The 17982-nt window shown below is 43.6% G+C and overlaps 1 protein-coding gene across 7 annotated transcripts in view; it reads right to left on the reverse strand.

The window, feature by feature from the left end:
• The window catches only part of cep192 (centrosomal protein 192), a 112668-nt gene that overhangs the window by 9859 nt on the left and 84827 nt on the right, over nucleotides 1–17982 (reverse strand). For 6 of the 7 annotated variants that reach the window (XM_033019432.1, XM_033019431.1, XM_033019433.1 and 3 more), the window contains 9 exons: nucleotides 16780–16936; nucleotides 16367–16548; nucleotides 15791–15914; nucleotides 13930–14035; nucleotides 11493–11691; nucleotides 6385–6464; nucleotides 3490–3585; nucleotides 1653–1772; nucleotides 318–424 (listed from right to left, as the gene is read on the reverse strand). In XM_033019432.1, the coding sequence (XP_032875323.1) occupies nucleotides 318–424; nucleotides 1653–1772; nucleotides 3490–3585; nucleotides 6385–6464; nucleotides 11493–11691; nucleotides 13930–14035; nucleotides 15791–15914; nucleotides 16367–16548; nucleotides 16780–16936 (1171 nt within the window). Of the gene's footprint in view, nucleotides 1–317; nucleotides 425–1652; nucleotides 1773–3489; nucleotides 3586–6384; nucleotides 6465–11492; nucleotides 11692–13929; nucleotides 14036–15790; nucleotides 15915–16366; nucleotides 16549–16779; nucleotides 16937–17982 lie in introns of those variants that run through there. The other variant, XR_004411717.1, reaches the window with a different exon arrangement.

Genomic DNA, 17982 nt, shown 5'->3' on the forward strand with positions numbered 1-17982 from the left:
GAGGACTTAACTAAAGTTGGATAATTCAATGTTCATACCATTGGATAAAAGCCACCCAGCGGAATACAAGATGCTGTTGCTCAAGTTAGTGTGGCATCACTTGGGCAATGGAGGAGGCCCATGATTGTAGACAGTAGTGTTCACAATAAACAAGTGTTTCACATTGAGTCAACTTCACTTGGTGCATCTGGCATGAAGAAACAAACCTGAATATTGCAGCCGAGAATACCATGTTTGTAATACTGCACAGAGAAATAACTTGAATGAGACCAAAGTCCGACCCCAAGTTAATAACTTACAAACATTTTCGTACTGACCCAGTTTTGGTTATTCTTTCTGACTTTCTTGGTTTCACTGCCACTTCAGTTTTTACCAGTTCCGTGGCTGAATCAGTTTCCTTGGAGCTCACTTTGGCTTTTGTTCCCTTAAAAAAAGTGATTATTACTCGAGTGTTTGCAATGAACCAGGAAATTGTACCCACAATCGCATCGATAAATAAAAATTACAGCTTTTCCATTCCTCTTCATCCAACTTTAATCACGCTCAATGACTGATAGAATTTAACTGAGACAGGTACTAATAAATGCATGGTGGGTTGTTAAATGAACACAACATTTAACAAGATCGGGGTATATGGAAGGAGCTGGCAGATGGTGGTAGAGACGGGTCCAATTTCACTGCTTTAAATACATTTGGACAGGTTCGTGCACAGGAAATGTTTAGAGGGATACAAGCCCATTCCAGGCAAGTGGAACTAGCTCAGGAAGACATCTTGGTCAGCGTGGACAAGTTGGACCAAAGAGCCCGATTCCACGCTGTACGATTATGTACTACCAGTATTTCACTTCGCAGATGCATTATCTCACAATTGTCCAAATTAAATTACCCTCCTGTCTCTGCCTGTTCATCCCACTACACGTGACAGTTCTACTTTGTTAGCGCAACAGATGGAGAGGCTATCACTTTGGCTTCCACCTCTATGATTCATTAGTTTAAACCCTCCCAAAGAGCAGTAGCAAATCTCCCTGCAAGGAGAATTGTCTCCCTTCATTTTGGTGTAACAGATCTTTCTTGTATACCTCACCCTTCCCTGACCCCCCCCCCCCCCCCCCCCCATCCCAGAAGAGACCCTCACAAACCATACACGTGCTAGCCCTCCCTCCTGCGCCAGCTTTTTAGCCAATGCATTCATCGGTCCTATCTTACTATTTCTGTACTTACTACAATGTTACAGAGAGCAATCTGAGATTACAACCCTAGAGGGCCTGCTTTACAACTTCCTACCCAAAGCCCTAAATTCCCTATGGAGTATCATATTCATAGTCTTGCAGTGTGGAATTGGCCACAAATCAGCCCAAATTGCCCACATCAGCCAAAATGTCCCATCTACACTAGTCCCACCTGCCTGCATTTGGTCCATATCCCTCTAAACCCATGTACCTGTCCAAATGTTTCTTAAACATTGCAATAGCACCTGCCTCAATCTCTCTTTCACATCTCTCTTATAATCTATGTTAATTTCCACACTGCAAAATTACCCACTCACCTGCCCAATAGATCTGTTGCTCAGTCAAAGCACTCACTGATTATACAATATATATATTTGTATTAAAGTTAGATAAGATTAAGTAGAGGCTATGATTTTCACTTACCACACCATGAAGTTGAAACTGAACCTTGTCCTTCATATGTGGCTCTGCAACCAGACGATATTCCAGATCCCAAAACTGAGCATAGTCCCCCTTATCTCGAGGCATAAAATAGACAGGCAACTAGAAGAGATCATATAAAATAATTTCATTAAGCGCAGTAGCTAATAATTAATAATTCTACTCGTTTGAGTTTTAGCCATTCAGAAATGTTGTGAAACAGAATGGAATTCGATTGCAACCCTTTTCTGAATGGCGTTGAAGATCTGAAGCAGTTTCTTGCAGGGGACTTTGGCAGATGCCTTCTTGAAATTCACAGACCCATCAAATGCACTGTCCTATATTGAGGAGGGCAATGCAGTTGTAGTCTATGTGGACTTCAGCAATGCCTTTGACAAGATCCCAACTGGAAAAATAGTCCATAAGGGCAGGTTGGCAAATTGGGTCAGAAATTGCATTTGTAAAGTGGTAACATGGTAACAACGAATGATGAAGAGTTGATTTTATGATTGGTTTGCAGTTTAGTTTATTGTTATGTGTACTGAGGTACAAAAATAAACTTTTGTTGCGTGCCATCCAGTTAGCAGAAAGACAAAAAGACAGTACATGATTGGAAGCCTGTAACCCTGGTGTATTTTGGCAGTTTAAGTATATTATAGATTTGGAGATGAATGAAGGACAAATGATTTGTAAGCTGACAGATGGCAATAAAATTAGTGGTGCTGTTGATGGGGAGGAAAGTAATCAAGGCTAGTGCTGAATGAATGCAGTGGGCAAAGTTGTGGTGGAAGGATTTTTCTCCAAAAGGCATGAGATCGAACACTTTGAAATAATTAATAAGGCTTGTGTACATCCCGGAATCTCTAGATAACAGTAGAGGTAGATGTGGATATGAAGACTTGACGGTTACTTGCCTGTATAATGGCAGGACATACTTATAGGGAAGGACACAAAGTGCTGGAATAGCTCAAGGGCTCAGGGAGTATGTCTGGGGAAAATGGATGGACAACCTTTTGGGTTGGGACACTTCTTCAGATTGATTTGGGGAGGGAGGGGGATTAGAAAGCTGGAAGAGAAGACAAAACATGGTAGGTAATAAGTTGACAAAAGCAAGGGGGGTTTTGATGTGCAGATGGTTGTAAGAAAGGCCAGACAAAGCAGGTGGTGTGAAACAGGATTGAAGAGTTGAGAATTGTGAAGCCAGAGGAAGGAATATTGGAGATGGAGGGACAAAGGTGAGTAATGGAGAAAAAGGGGAGGCGGAGGATGGGGTTGTTAGTCCTGTAATAACCCCCCCTCACCCCCCACACTGCCACTAATCCCTTCTCTCCACTGTGCCCCACCTCACAGCTATTTCTCCTCCTACATTTTTGCTTCTCAAAAACTGGTGTTTCTATATCTATCACCCCAAAACAAATTTGCAGGAATTATATTTGAAAACATTTATATAACTTTATTCACTACAGTATATCATGAATGTAATCAGAAGCATCTCGTTTGGTTATACAGCGTGGAAACGGGCCCTTCGGCCCACTGAGTCCGTACCAACCAGGGATCCCGGTACACTAGTACTATCCTACAAACTAGGGACAAATTACAATTTTTTTAACGGAAGCCAAATTGGCCGACAAACCTATACATCTTTGGAGTGTGGGAAGAACCCAGAGCATCCAGGCAAAACCCACACAGTCACTGAGAGAACGAACAAACTCCGTCCATATAGCACCTGATGTCAGGATCGAACCCAGGTCTCCGGCACTTTAAGACTACAGGTCTACCAATGTACCACCGTGCCGTCCAATGATCAGAGAAATCCATTAGCATGAAAATAGGTTCTTACCTCTTCATTGGTGTGCCCCTGCAATGTACCAGACACTCTAGACCATCGGAAGGCTGAGTAGGTTGCTCTGTATACGTCTCCACTATCATCTACCCACTGTTGGATAGAACAAAGTCTTATAGAGAAATATTTGCCAGTATCAATACAAACTTTAAAAATAAAATAACTGCAGACATCTGTGCAGCTCACTGAGTTACAGCAGTTCATTACAATACATCATTACAGAAAGCAGCAGCTGTATACAAAGTAATTCATGATAAAATAAAAAATGCTAGAAGTACTCAGATCAGGAAAGAAACTAATGTAACATTACAGAGCTGAAACATTAAGGTCAATTCTCTTCACGGATGCTACCTGATTCACTAAAAGTTTACAGCAAGTTAGAATTGGATGGAGGGCAGAACAGATTATTAAAAATAAGAAGTCTTTAGATGATTTTTCTAAAAGAATATAGACCACAAATTCCACAATACAACTGAAGGTCACTATCAAGGAAGGAGAGAGAGGAATGAAGAAAAGCCAAGGACAACAATGAAGGATGTAACATGGATTTGTAATAGGCTGCGAGTCAGGGCAGGTTAAAGTCAAAGGAAAAAGATAAAGGCAAGGAGTTTAAATCCATTACAGATGGAAATAAAAGATGCCACAACACTTTTTGGAATTTAAGCACAGGGATTTACTCAGCCACTATCATATTGTTTTCCTATAAATCTACTTACAATAACCTACAGGGCTAAAGACTTGGAAGATAAGTCAATTTAGTTTAGTTTAGAGATAGTGCAGAATCAGGCCCTTCGGCCCACCGAACCCCACACACTAACACCATCTTGGGGAATGGCTGCTAACCAGCAGCCGTCCGTTTAATTCGCTTTCTTAAAGTTTTTAGTTAGTCCTGTGTCTCGTCCGTTTGGAGAAATGGACTTTTAAATGTGGGGGGTAGGGGGCAATTTTGTTTCTAGGTCCCTACCTGGTCGGTGAGGCAGCTTTTTCTCCGGGCTGCCCGTCGACCCGTCCTCGTGGCCTACCAGCGGGCTTGGAGCGCCGTTTCCTGGCGGGGACCACCCAGCACCTCGGCCTCGGTGGCGGCACAGCGCTGGAGCGCTATCGTGGAGCGCAGCGGGCGATGCCTTGCCTGGGTCGCCGCGCTGGATCGACGCGCTGGAGCTCCGGTGAGCTGTGACCGCCGAGTTCAACACCTCCGGGCTGTGGGTCTGCGGAGCGGAGCGGGCGGCGCCGATTTCAACATCGGGAGCCTGGGAGCTCCAAACCGGCGCGGCCCTGTCGGCTTCGGAAGCCGCGGTCCTCAGTCAGGAAGTGGCCGTTCCAGGTGGCCCAGCCGCTGAGTGGACTCTCCCGACGCCGGGGCAATCACCACCCGGTGAGAACGGCCAGGAACATCGGGCCTCCGTAGAGGCAACTGCGGTGGCCTCAATAGGCCTGACTTTGGGTGAACTTCGGGTTGGGGACTGGACATTGTGCCTTCCCCCACAGTGGTATCCATTGTGGGGGGATGATTTTTTGTCTGTACGTAATCCTGTTAAGTCTTTGTCCAAGATGGCTGTCGTGAAGGGAGAGTGGACGCTGGCGCGCTTTAGCTGCCGCTGCTCTCTCTTCACATTGTGTTTTTGATTTTTTGTTTTTGGACTGAATTCTGTTTTTAATTTGTGTTTCTGTGATGTCTTTATTATTTATTTTATTCTGATTATATGTTTTTTATTCCTGTTAATCATTGTAAGGTGTCCTTGAGATGTCTGAAAGGCGCCCAAAAATAAAATTTATTATTATTATTACACACACTAGGTACTATTTACAATTATATCAAGTCAATTAACCCTTAAACCTGTTCGCCTTCGGAGTGTGGGAGGAAACAGAAGACAATCCTTGCAGGTCACGGGAGAACGTACAAACTCCGTTCAGATAAGCACCCGTAGTCAAGATCGAACCCGGGTCTCTGGCATTGTAATGCAGTAAAAGCCCTGTCCCACGGTACGAGTTCATTCAAAGAGCTCTCCCGAGTTTAAAAAAAAATCAAACTCATGGTAAGCACGGACAATGAATTTAGCGGGAACGTCAGAGCTCGGGGACGTCTCTTAGCGGCTCGTAACGCTAACGGCAGGTACTCGGGAAGACTCGCTAATGGCAGGTAAGCAAGGGAAGACTCGTGAAGATTTTTCAACATGATGAAAAATGTCCACGAGAGCCCCGAGTACCGACGAGTGGCCATTACCGTAAACCTCCGAGTTCGAATCAGGGCAAACTCGGGAGAGCTCTTGGAACCACCGTGACACCCATAGCTCCTTTCCACCAAGCATTTACATGTTGGAGTAAAGGTCTCTTTCTGTGCCATAAACTTGGCACAAAATGCTGGAGCAACTCAGTGGGTCACACAGCATCACTAGAGAACAAGAATAGGTGACATTTCCAGTTGGTACCCTTCTTCAGATTGCTACTTAGTTGTATTAGATTACTTATTCGCAACTACTTACATTAGCAGTCTGAAGAAGGGTTCCTACCCAAAACTTCACATTCATTTTTTCCCCCAGAGATGCTGTCCGACCTGCTAAATTATTCCAGCATTCTGTGTCTACCTTCGGTATAAACCAGTACATCCAGTTCCTTCCTACCCATAAACGCAAGACTCTTATGGGATTCATTGTCTTCCTAACCATCATTATTGATGCAGTGTCCAATTTTGCTAAAAGAAAATTAAGTTATTTGTAACTGTCAGTGAATTAGGTAGCAACTGTCCTTTAAATCACAATAGCTATAGGAATCTTGGTTGAAAACAAGGCTAACTTACAAGGTTTAGCAACATTGTTTTACAAGCAGGTACAAATTTTAAAATGCAGAAAATCACTAATATCCACAATTGTGAATTATTTTGGGTCAACTTACCTTTACATAGGGAGGTGCAAATGATGATAAAAACCATTGTATAGTTTCTCCTCCAGCATTTTCAATTTCCAATAATGATTCTGTGTTGAAATTAAAATGTGTTTAAATCTTTTTAACTTACAAGGCCAAAGGATTTACACCATGAAAGTACCAAAACAGATAGGCAGGGTGATGAAGGCAGCATTTGGCACACTTTCTTAATCAGTGAGGTAATTAAACATCAAGTTGTAGCAGTACATGGTATTGGTAGGCCACATTTGGAGTACTGTGGACTGTTCTAGTCTCCCTGCTATAGGAAGGATGTCATGAAATTGGAAAGAGTGCAAAAAAGATGTATGAAGATGTTACCAGATCTGGAAGGATTGAGATTATAGGGAAATGCTGGATAGGCTACAAGTTTTTTCTTTCTCCTGGAGCAGTGGCGGCTGAGGGGTGACCTTATCGAGACTTGTAAAATCATGTGGGGGCATAGATATGGTGATGAGCTAGAGCCTTTTTGCCAGAGTAGGGGAATCAAAGACTCTCGGGCACAGGTTTAAGATGAGAGATGAAAGATTTAAAAAGGGCAAATTTTCCCAGAGTGTGTTGGGTAAATGGAATGAGCTGGCAAAGAAGTAGCTGTAGGTACAACATTTTAAATATATTTGGACAGTTGGGAAAGGCTGAGAGGGATATTGGCCCAGCGCAGGTCAACTCGAATTAGGCAGTTCAACAACTTGGTGGACATGGGCAAGTTGTACAGAATGGCATAAATCAATGCTGTATATCCCGATGACTAAAGTCGCAGAGAGGCAAACAAAACAAGTTTATCTACCACTGCATGGTCTCTTCTAATCAGGTGAACCTGGTTACGTGTCAAAATTAATGGTGGAAGATCAGGTGATGGAAAACATGCATTCAGATTTTAGGCTACAGTTTTCCAATTATCGATAAATAATATATTGACCAGGCAACTACATACATATAGTTTAATTTAGAGATACAGTTTGGAAACAGGCCCTTTGGCTCACCGAGTCTGTGCCGACAAGGGATTCTCATACACCGGGACTATCCGACATATGCTTGGGACAATTTACAATTTTTAACCAAAGCCAATTAACCTACAAACCTACATGTTGGTTTAAATTGAATATAGATACAAAATGCTGGAGTAACTCAGACTGAAGAAGGGTATCGACCCGAAATGTTACCCATTCCTTCTCTCAAGAGATGCTGCCTGTCCCGCTGAGTTACTTCAGCATTTTGTGTCAACCTACAAACCTGTACGTCTTTGGAGAGTGAGAGAAAACCAGAGCACCCAGAGAAAACCCACTCGTTAACGCGGAGAGCGTACAAGTCAAGAGAGTTTATTGTCATGTGTTCCAGATAGGACAATGAAATTCTTGCTTGCTGCAGCACAACAGAATATTGTAGGCATAAATACAGAACAGATCAGTGTGTCTATATACCATAGACCATATATATATATATATATACACATAAATAAACAGATAAAGTGCAATAGGCTGTTATAGTTCAAAGTTTGTTTGTAGTTGTGTTAAATAGTCTGATGGCTGTGGGGAAGCTATGCCTGAACCTGGATGTTGCAGATTTCAGGCTCCTGTACCTTCTAGCTGATGGCAGCAGAGAGATGAGTGTGTGGCCAGGATGGTGTGGGTCCTTGATGATGTTGGCAGCCTTTTTGAGGCAGCGACTACGATAGATCCCCTCGATGGTAGGGTGGTCAGAGCCGGTGATGGCCAGGGCAGTGTTTACAACTTTTTGCAGTCTTTTCCGCTGCTGGACGTTCAAGTTGCCGAACCAAGCAACGATGCAACTGGTCAGCATGCTCTCTACTGTGCACCTGTAGAAGTTTGAGGGAGTTCTCCTTGACATACCTACTCTCCGCAATCTTCTCGGGAAGTAGAGGCGCTGATGTGCTTTCTTTATAATTGCATCAGTGCGCTGGGACCAGGAGAGATCTTCGGAAATATGCACGCCCAGGAATTTGAAGTTCTTGACCCTTTCCACCATCAACCCAATGATATCAATGGGATTGTGGGTCCCTATCCCACCCCTTCCAAAGTCCACAATCTGTTCCTTGGTTTTGCTGGTGTTGAGAGCCAGGTTATTGTGCTGGCACCATTTGTTCAATCGGTCGATATCACTTCTATACTCTGACTCATCCCCATTAGTGATAGGTCCTACAACAGTGGTGTCGTCGGCGACCTTGATGGAGTTCGCACTATGACCGGCTACGCAGTCATGAGTATAGAGTACAGCAGGGGGCTAAGCACGCAGCCTTGAGGTGCTCCCGTGCTGATTGTTATCGAGGATGACACATTTCCACCAATACGGACAGACTGTGGTCTGTGAATGAGGAAGTCGAGGATCCAATTGCAGAGGGATGCGCAGAGACCCAGATCTGAGAGCTTGGTAACCAGCTGGGAGGGGATGATGGTATTAAATGCCGAGCTGTAGTAAATGAATAACAGCCTGACATATAAGTTTTTGTTGTCCGAGTGGTCCAGAGCGGAGAGGAGAGCCAGCGAGATCGCATCCACCGTTGATCTGTTGTGGCGGTGGGCGAACTGCAGTGGGTCCAGGTTCTTGTCGAGGTAGGAATTGATATGCACCATGATCAACTTCTCAAAGCACTTCATCACCACAGACGTTAGTGCCTCTGGTCGATAGTCATTGAGGCACGTCACCTTACTCTTCTTGGGCACCGGTATTATTGATGCCCTTTTAAGCAGGTGGGAACCTCAGAAGTGAGAGGTTGAAAATGTCCGTAAAGACTCCAGTCAGTTGGTCCGCACAGGTTTTTAAAACGCGACCAGGTATACCATCAGGTCCAGGCGCTTTCCAAAGGTTCACCCCCCTGAAGGATTTTCTGACGTCGGCCTCTGTGACTATGACTGAAATACCATCATGGCGAATGGGGGCTCGGGAAGGCACATTAGTGTTCTCCCTATCAAAGCGTGCGTAAAACGTATTGACTAGTCAGGGAGTGATGCTTCGCTGACATTCGATCTGCCTCCTGGTTTCGCCTTGCATTGCATTCAGGCCCCACCACAGCTGCCGAACATCTGTCTCATCCTCCAGCTTAGAGCAGGTCCCTTTTGGCCTTTTTGATGGCCTTACCAAGGTCGTATCTGGACTTCTTATAGACTTCTGGATGGCCAGACCTGATGCCTGGGATCTGGTCTTCAGAAGAATGTGGATCTCATGGTTCATCCAAGGCTTCTGGTTAGGAAACACTCGGAAGGTTTTTGTAGGGATGCAGTCCTCCACACATTTCTTTATGAAGTCTGTAACATCTGTGGCATATTCATTCAGGTCTGTTGCCGAGTCCTTGAACATTACCCAGTCTACAGACTCCAAACAGGCCTGGAGTCCAAACAGACCCCCCCCCCCCCCTCCCCCACCCCCCACCAGCTCTGTACAGTCCTCACCTCTTCAATTGTTGCCTGTGGGCAGGAAGAAGCAGCACCACAGTATGGTTGGATTTACCAAAGTGAGTGCGAGGGATAGAGCGATAGGCATCTTTGATGGTCGTGTAGCAGCGGTCGAGGGTGTTTGGTTCTCTGGTGCTGCAGGAGACATGTTGGTGGACGTTAGGGAGCGACTTCTTAAGGACCTGTCCCACTTGGGTGTCATTTGCGCATCATTTATGCAACATCATTTACGCGTCATGACGTGTGGTGAGGCGTGGTGGCATAGGCAGTGACGTGGGTCACGCGCGGCTCCCCAGGATTTTGGGATTCACAAAATGTTTGTGCGCCACCTGCGTGACGCGCAAATGACGCCCAAGTGGGATAGGCCCTTTAAGGTTGGCTTTGTTTAAATCCCCGGCAATGGTGGTGAATGCCTCGGGGTAAACCGTCTGGTGCTTGTTGACCACGGCGTGCAGCTCCCCCAGTGCCAGATGAACATCTGCCTGGGGAGGGATGTGGACCGGTCAGGATGATGGAGGTGAATTCCCTCGGTAGGTAGAAGGGACGGCACTTCACAGCCAGGTGTTCCAGATGTGGAGAGCAGGAGTTAGATAGGACTGCCATGTCTGAGCACCACGCAGAGTTGACCATGAGGCAGACGCCCCCTCCTTTCCCTTTCCCTTTCCCAGATGCCAGGGTACGGTCCATACGGTTGATGGAGAAACCTTCAGGCTGGACCGCTGAGTCTGGGGAGCTGGGGGTGAGCCATGTCTCTGTGAAACAGAACACAGAGCATTCCCTTAGCTCTCTTTGGTAAAGCAGCCTTGCTCTTTAGTCGTTCAAGAAGGAACTGCAGATGCTGGAAAATCGAAGGTAGGCAAAAGTGCTGGAGAAACTCAGCGGATGCGGCAGCATCTATGGAGCAAAGGAAATAGGCAATGTATCGGGCCGAAACCCTTCTTCAGACTTTTTAGACATTAGTTTTGTCTACCTTGCTCTTAAGTCCTCCACTTTATTTTCAAGGAACTGTACATTGGCCAGTAGGATGGTAGGGAGAGGGGGGTCGATGTCCCCGTGCGCTTCAGTCTGACCTGAAATCCTGCTCGTCGGCAACGTTTCCGGACACAATGGAGGCCTCCCCATTGTTTCCAGGTACTGTACTTACTGTACCTGCTGCTTCTGCGAACCTGCGCTGGAACGGGGATTCCTTTGCAGACGGCAGCTCCAGCTCCGTTGCGATCGGGGGTTCCCTCACAGAAGGCAGCTCCAGTTCCGTTGTTCCTGGGAAAAATCCTGCCTGTCGGCTCCGGAGGTCTTCCCGGTGTTTCCAGGTACAGTACCTGTGGTCCTCAGTCGGGTCGGGTGTTCTCCAGCGATCGAGGGAACGCTTGCAGTCGGGGGCTCCCGCAGCTGCGGCAAATCGCGATATCGCTAGTGCTTTCAAGTGCACTAGCAACTTGTCCATTACGGCGCCGATAACTGCCGTTTCTCTAATCCAGGTGAGTTGAGAGAACCTGTAATTAATTATCTTCTGTTGAGCTGCTGGCAAAATGTCACCACAGGCAGGCGCCATCTTTAGTCAGCACCCGTAGTCAGGATCAAACCCGGGTCTCTGTCGCTTTAAGGCAGCAACTCTACCGCTGTGCCACTGCGTTGCCCTATATTAGCATAAATTAACAAATATTAGCTTACCCGAGCTAGACCCAGCTTCTGTAGAGGGAAAATGTGCAGTGCGACTCTTTATCTTTAGTATCGCAGGTGGAGAGTTTGATGGAATAATTGAATGATGTAGGTTAGGTGTCCAAGGTTCTGTGTCTGGTATCACATTTGGACTTTGTACAGCTACAGAAGCGTCCATCGTGACATCTTCCCGAATTTGTACTTTAATTAACTGGAAAACAACATTAGTCAAGAACATTGGACAATATGGAAACAAAAGGATATTATAATTGGGCACAATTGATTATTAAAAATGTCAAATAATTTTGTTTATTCTGCCAATACTAGTTTTAACCTTTAAGCTACCAAAATAAGAATGTGAATTTAGTTAAAATAAAAGTGCAAATGCCACGCAGTGCTCAAACTTTGGGTATTCCTTTATTCGTGGCAGGGTTATTTCACCAATATCTGTCCAAATGAGTGTTAGTTGCAGCGATTGTAGCCGACTCCAGAAAGTTCTAGATATTAATCATGCTAAAAAGACTTCCCTCAAATTTCCCTCACCTTAAACTATGCCCTCTTAATTTCAGATAGTCTACCATGGGATTTGGATTCTGGTGATCTACCTTATCTATGCCAGGTAGACATGTCGGAAATGGTCCAGGTGTATTTGAGTGGCGGATGGAAGTTAGTGGTGAAATGGATGAAGTCAGTGAGTTGTGTATGGGTGTAGGAGGTAGCACCAATGCAGTCGTCGATGTAGCGGAGGTAGAGTTTGGGGATAGGGTCCTGATACGCCTCGAACAAATATTGTTCAACGTACGCTACAAAGAGGCAGGCATAGCTAGGGCTCATGCGCGTACCCATAGCTACGCCTTGTATTTGGAGGAAATGGGAGGAGTCAATCGAAAATACGTTATCAATGCCAATTACTTCATGTACTTCTATCAGATCATTCAAGCCTCCATTGTTCAAGGGAAAATAAGCCCAGCCTATCCAATCTCTCACCATAACTCCTCCAATCCAACATCTTGGTTGATCTCTCTTTGCAACCACATATTTCCTATGGAGTAGTGCCCAGAATTGCACAAAATACTCCACGTGTAGTCTGGGCAACATAGTGATAGAGTTGCTGCCTTACAGCACCAGAGTCCCAGTTTCGACTCTGACTATGGGTAATGTCTGTATGGAGTTTGTATGTTCTCCCTGTGACCATGTGTTTTTTTCCCGGCTGCACCGGTTTCCTACCACAACCCAAAGATGTGCAGGCTTGTAAGTTAATTGGCTTTATAAATCGACCCTAATGTGTAAAATAGAACTAGCGTATGGGTGGTCGTTGGTTGACGCAGACTTGGTGGGCCGAAGGGCCTGTTTTCACTCTGTATCACTAAACTAAAGTAACCAGTGTTTACATTCTCTGTTCTGTCCTATCTAGGCAAGCATGCCTTCGTTACCATCTCTTCTATTGGTGCTGCCATTTGTAGGGAAATATGGATTTGAATTGAATGTCCCACTGTTCATCAACATTCCATCCTATATATGTTTAGCTTAGTTTAGAGACACAGCACAGAAACAGGCCCTTCAGCTCCCGAGTCAACGCTAAGCAGCGATCCCAGCACACTAACACTATCCCACTAACACACACAAGGGACAATTTACAATTATACCAAGCCAATTAACCCAGAAACCTGTACATCTTTGGAGTGTGGAAGGAAACAGAGAAAACCCATGCAGGTCATGGGGAGAATGTACCAACTCCATACAGACAACACCTGTTGTCAGGATCTAACTCAGGTCCCTGGCGCTGTAAGGCAGCAACTCTATGCCGAGTCATGTGTCGCATATCCCTATTTGATTTTCCAGGATGTATCCCCTTGCACTTTGGGATTAAGTTCCACTTGCAAAAACACTGCCCTAATTTCCATTTGATCCACATCCTGCTGTAGCCTTAAAAACAATCTTTCTCGCAATCTACAACTGTCATCAGTCCAGGTGCAATTAGAAAAGGACAAATAATACCAATATTAATAGCAACTCCCACATCTTGTGAATGAATACAGAAAATCCTTCATCTTGTATGTCCATAGTTCCACCTACACCACTTAATTCTGCACTGTAACATGCAGAAGTCACCTGAATAAAATGGGAGGTAGACAAAAATGCTGGAGAAACTCAGCGGGTGAGGCAGCATCTATGGAACGAAGGAAATAGGCGACGTTTCGGGTCGAGACTTCTGCTACTCGACGACTGCATTGGTGCTACCTCCTGCACCCATACACAACTCACTGACTATATCCATTTCACCAGTATCTTCCATCCGGCACTCAAATACACCCGGACCATTTCCGACATTTCCCTACCATTTCTAGACCTCACTATCTCCATCGCTGGTGATAAATCTTCTCTTAAGAATAAAATGGGAAATCGCACATTTAAAATTAATTAACACCAAACGATATCCATTTCTTACCTGCTGCTGATTATCACATTGTACATAAATCTTCCCACTCCATGGCACAGCAGAAGGTTTAGCAACAAGAGAAGGATTTGGACTCACAAGGATTAATAAGTGACTCCTTATGGAAAAAAAAGTAGAGCGTAGATTTCAGTTACATTGCATCATTTTTGAATTAACAGGAACATTTTCAATGCACTTAAATTCTTATTAATTCTTTTTTAAAGTAATAGTCGAATTCCAAAGAAACATCGCAAAATAGAAAGTTGTGTTAGAATACGAATTGCGGCTTTTTACTTGCGCTACATTGTGGGAAGCAGCAGTGGCCATGCTCCTTGAAGTTCTCCACTCCCACTATGGCACTGCGCTTTAACCCATTACCTCCTGAACTCTTCCTGCACCAGCGTTCTCCCAACAAACCAAATCCCATCGCTTTTCCTGACATCACCATTAACTCTTTGCTAATCCACAAATTTGGCACATCAGAGAAAATGTTTTGCGGATGAAGAGTACAGCAACACTGTCCACTGTGACATATGTTTATGTCCTCACACTCATCCCTTAATTCATTGCCTCTGTCTAAATGTCCCAAATATTCCTGATGCATCTGCTTCTACCACTTTGCCGAGCATCACATTCCAGGCACCTCTCACTTTCTGTGTATATGATAAAAAGTAAAGTAAAGTATCCTTTATTGTCACCTTTATTAAAACTTGCCTCCGTTAAACTTTACCCATCTCACCTTAAACCTACGCCCTCTGGTATTTGATATTTCTACCCTCAAAACGATCTATCAACGCTGTGTGCATCCATAACTTGATATACTTTTATCAGGTCGCTCCTAAGCTTCTGCAACTCCGGAGAAAACCACCCAAATTTATACAATCTCTTTCATGCGATTGTGTAAAAATCACAAAACTGTAGTGTAGAAAGTCAAATTACTACAATCAGCACCATCAAATTCCTATGCCTCTTAACCCACTGACTTACTCCAGCACTTTGTGTCTTTTTTTGTAAATCAGCATTTGTAGTTCCTTCTTTCGAACTATACATTTGACCTGAAATTGGCAATAGTAATTAATAGTGAAGCCATCTGCATTCACTATTATTATGAAATAAAGTGGTAAACAATTTCCAATATCCAAATATGGATTTAATTAATTATCGATATCCAGGAGAGACAGATTCATGTCATCCAGTTCTTAGACAAACTTTGCAACACTGGTACTTGGATGTTTAACATTAAAATACTTGTGACACTGCAGCACCTATCCATGAAACATGGGAGAAATAATACAAGCAACTGCAGTTAGGTACTTTTAACTGCATTAAAGCTTAACATGGCGTAACAACATTTAACCAGTACTGAGCCTATAAGTTAATTAATGGATTAAAAAAATCTTATAGAAACCCTCCAATTTTTTTAAGTCATTAACATTACACTACAGAGGAGAGCATTTGCTACCCAGCCCTGACAAAGTTTTTTTCTCAACTCCACTACAAAATGATCTGAAGGTTCTCCTGACATGTTAGTTGAGAGTTCATAGATTCTGAACTTTATTGTGGCATGATTTCATATCAAATTCAGTGAGGATAATTTACTTGAAGAGACACACTATGACGTGCCCTGCGCACAATGATCTCCTGTCAAAAGGCATTATTCTGTAAGGATATCTCGCACTGATAAAGTACATTTCTCAGTCTGTGCAATGATGCGGGCACTTGCAGAGCTAGAAAACAAATTGAGCAGTCGGTTTGAAACTACCTCAAAGATCTTCAAACAAGTAAAATTGGAACTTATGCATCTGATAAGACTTGTGCATCAAATAATGTAAAATTCCCATCACATTTAAGTACTAAACAAGTTTATACATACTCTGGGTCAACAACTCCATGTTGGGGCGTCACCGTTAAGGTGTGCGCTGGCCAAGTGAGCTCGAAAGACAAAGACCGAGTGGAGTGGTTTCTAATCTGTACCCGTCCAGTTGGTACTGATCCATCTAGAAAATGAGTGACAAATTACAACTGCAAGAAACAAAACAGAATGCATCCAATATTCAAATCTCCAATGAAGGTACATGAAATCCTTGTTATCCATGATTTTCCATATATGCATGTGACCAAAAATGCGATTTTGCGGTTCCAGGGCAACTACTCTACATTCTTATAACACGCAAATAGATCAAGAATCCACCACCATGCTGCAACTCTATAGTTAATTCTTCCATCAAGTGCCTGATGAAAACCCCTCTCCAATATTGTCTAGCAAATTTACTGGAAAGGGTAAATCACATCTGCGGCCACCCAGCTTCAATCACGATCTCCAACGTCAACTGTGTGAAGGATGAACACAAATTGTCTACCTTTCAGGAGGTGACTAATCAGGAGAGATCTTCCTTTATACCGTGCCTCATTCTTAACTTCAAGGAAACAACACTGCCACATCACTCACCAGTTGATGCCACCGTAAGAATCAAATGCTCAGGCCGCACTGTCCATGAATACTTGGGCTTGGGTGATTGGCTCTGCACTTGATTAGAATTATGCAAAAGCAATGGAGAGCCTTGTGGTCCCCTTACTGGAAGAACATCCAGTGATGCATTAGATGGATTTCTTTCCGAATTTCCAAGGGCGCTACAATGCAAACAGCACCTGATTATTTATTCACTTAAACATTTAATAATTGTTCATTTTAAAAAAGTTGTTTATTTCGAGCTAATTATTAAATTTTATTTTTACACACAGGTTACTGCTTAATAGTTTTCATTTTAAGTTCAGTTCAAACGAAACTTAATTACATGAATAAAGCAAAAATACCAACTGCTAAATAACCCGAGTAAAATGTAATTCAGAAATTTCAGACACCTTTCAGAAGCAACATTCATCCCTTGAGAAAATGAATCCAAGTCTTCTGTATTTGGCAACTCACGGAATGCAGATCTTGCAGTTACAGAAAGCATCACTTTTTTCTGATTCCCATAGAAAATATGGACATCTTTTGGTCCGTTTGGTATGTCGTAGACTACACAGAAGCAAATCACAAACAGTAACTTAAGATTCTCTGTTATAAGATTTTTGTAATTATTTTCCTTTTAATACGTTTGCCATGTTGAAAGCTATCAAACAAATTTATACTTTTATATACAGTGCAACCAGTATAATTATCAACATCTACCTTCATCAGATACAAAAGCTTGAAAGCACATACCACCACATTCAGGTACAGTGGGCAGCACAGTGGCATAGCAGTAAAGTTGTTGCCTTAAAGCACCAGAGACCTGGGTTTAATCCTGACTACGGGTGCTGTCTGTATGGAGTTTATGCTTTCTCCCTGGGACTGTGTGGGGTTTCTCCGGGTGCTCCGGTTTCCTCCCATAATCCAAAGACATACAGCGTTGTAGGTTAATTGGCTTCTGTAAATTGTCCCTAATGTGTAGGATAGTGCGAGTGTACAGGGTGATCACTGGTTGGTGTGGACTCAGTGGGCCGAAGAACCTGTTTCCACGCTGTCTCTCTAAAGTCTAAAGTAAAGACTAAAGTCTAAAGCTTCTTCCCCGCTGTTGAAAGGACCTCCCATAAGCTAATGACAGTCATGATATCCCAATCTACCATGTTATGGACCTTGCACTTTATATCTGTACTTACTCTGAAGTTGCAACACGATATAGTGCACTGTTTATTTTCTCCTTGCACTACCTGTTGTACTTGTCTATGGTTTGATTGTAATCATATAAGATTTGATTTGCTTGGACGACTGCAAATCAAGGTTTTCCACTGTATCTCAGCACACGTGACAATGACAAAACCAACATCAACATATACCCAACCTTCCATTATAGGAAGCAGAATCCATTTGTAAAACCTGTGGGTATTGGAGTTGTCCTCAATGATTTGGTTGATATCAGTTAACTCACTGAATGACGCCCGACTCCTCTTGCTCACCACTGTTCAGGTTCTTGCTGCCTTTGCGACAAGATACTGCCAGTGATGCTTAACATTACACAGAACGAAAGTTAGACTTTTTAAATCCTTACTTAACTGACTCAAACTCTCATGAATAGCAAGAAG

The sequence above is a fragment of the Amblyraja radiata genome, chromosome 4, assembly GCF_010909765.2.
Source record: "Amblyraja radiata isolate CabotCenter1 chromosome 4, sAmbRad1.1.pri, whole genome shotgun sequence".
Taxonomy (NCBI): domain Eukaryota; kingdom Metazoa; phylum Chordata; class Chondrichthyes; order Rajiformes; family Rajidae; genus Amblyraja; species Amblyraja radiata.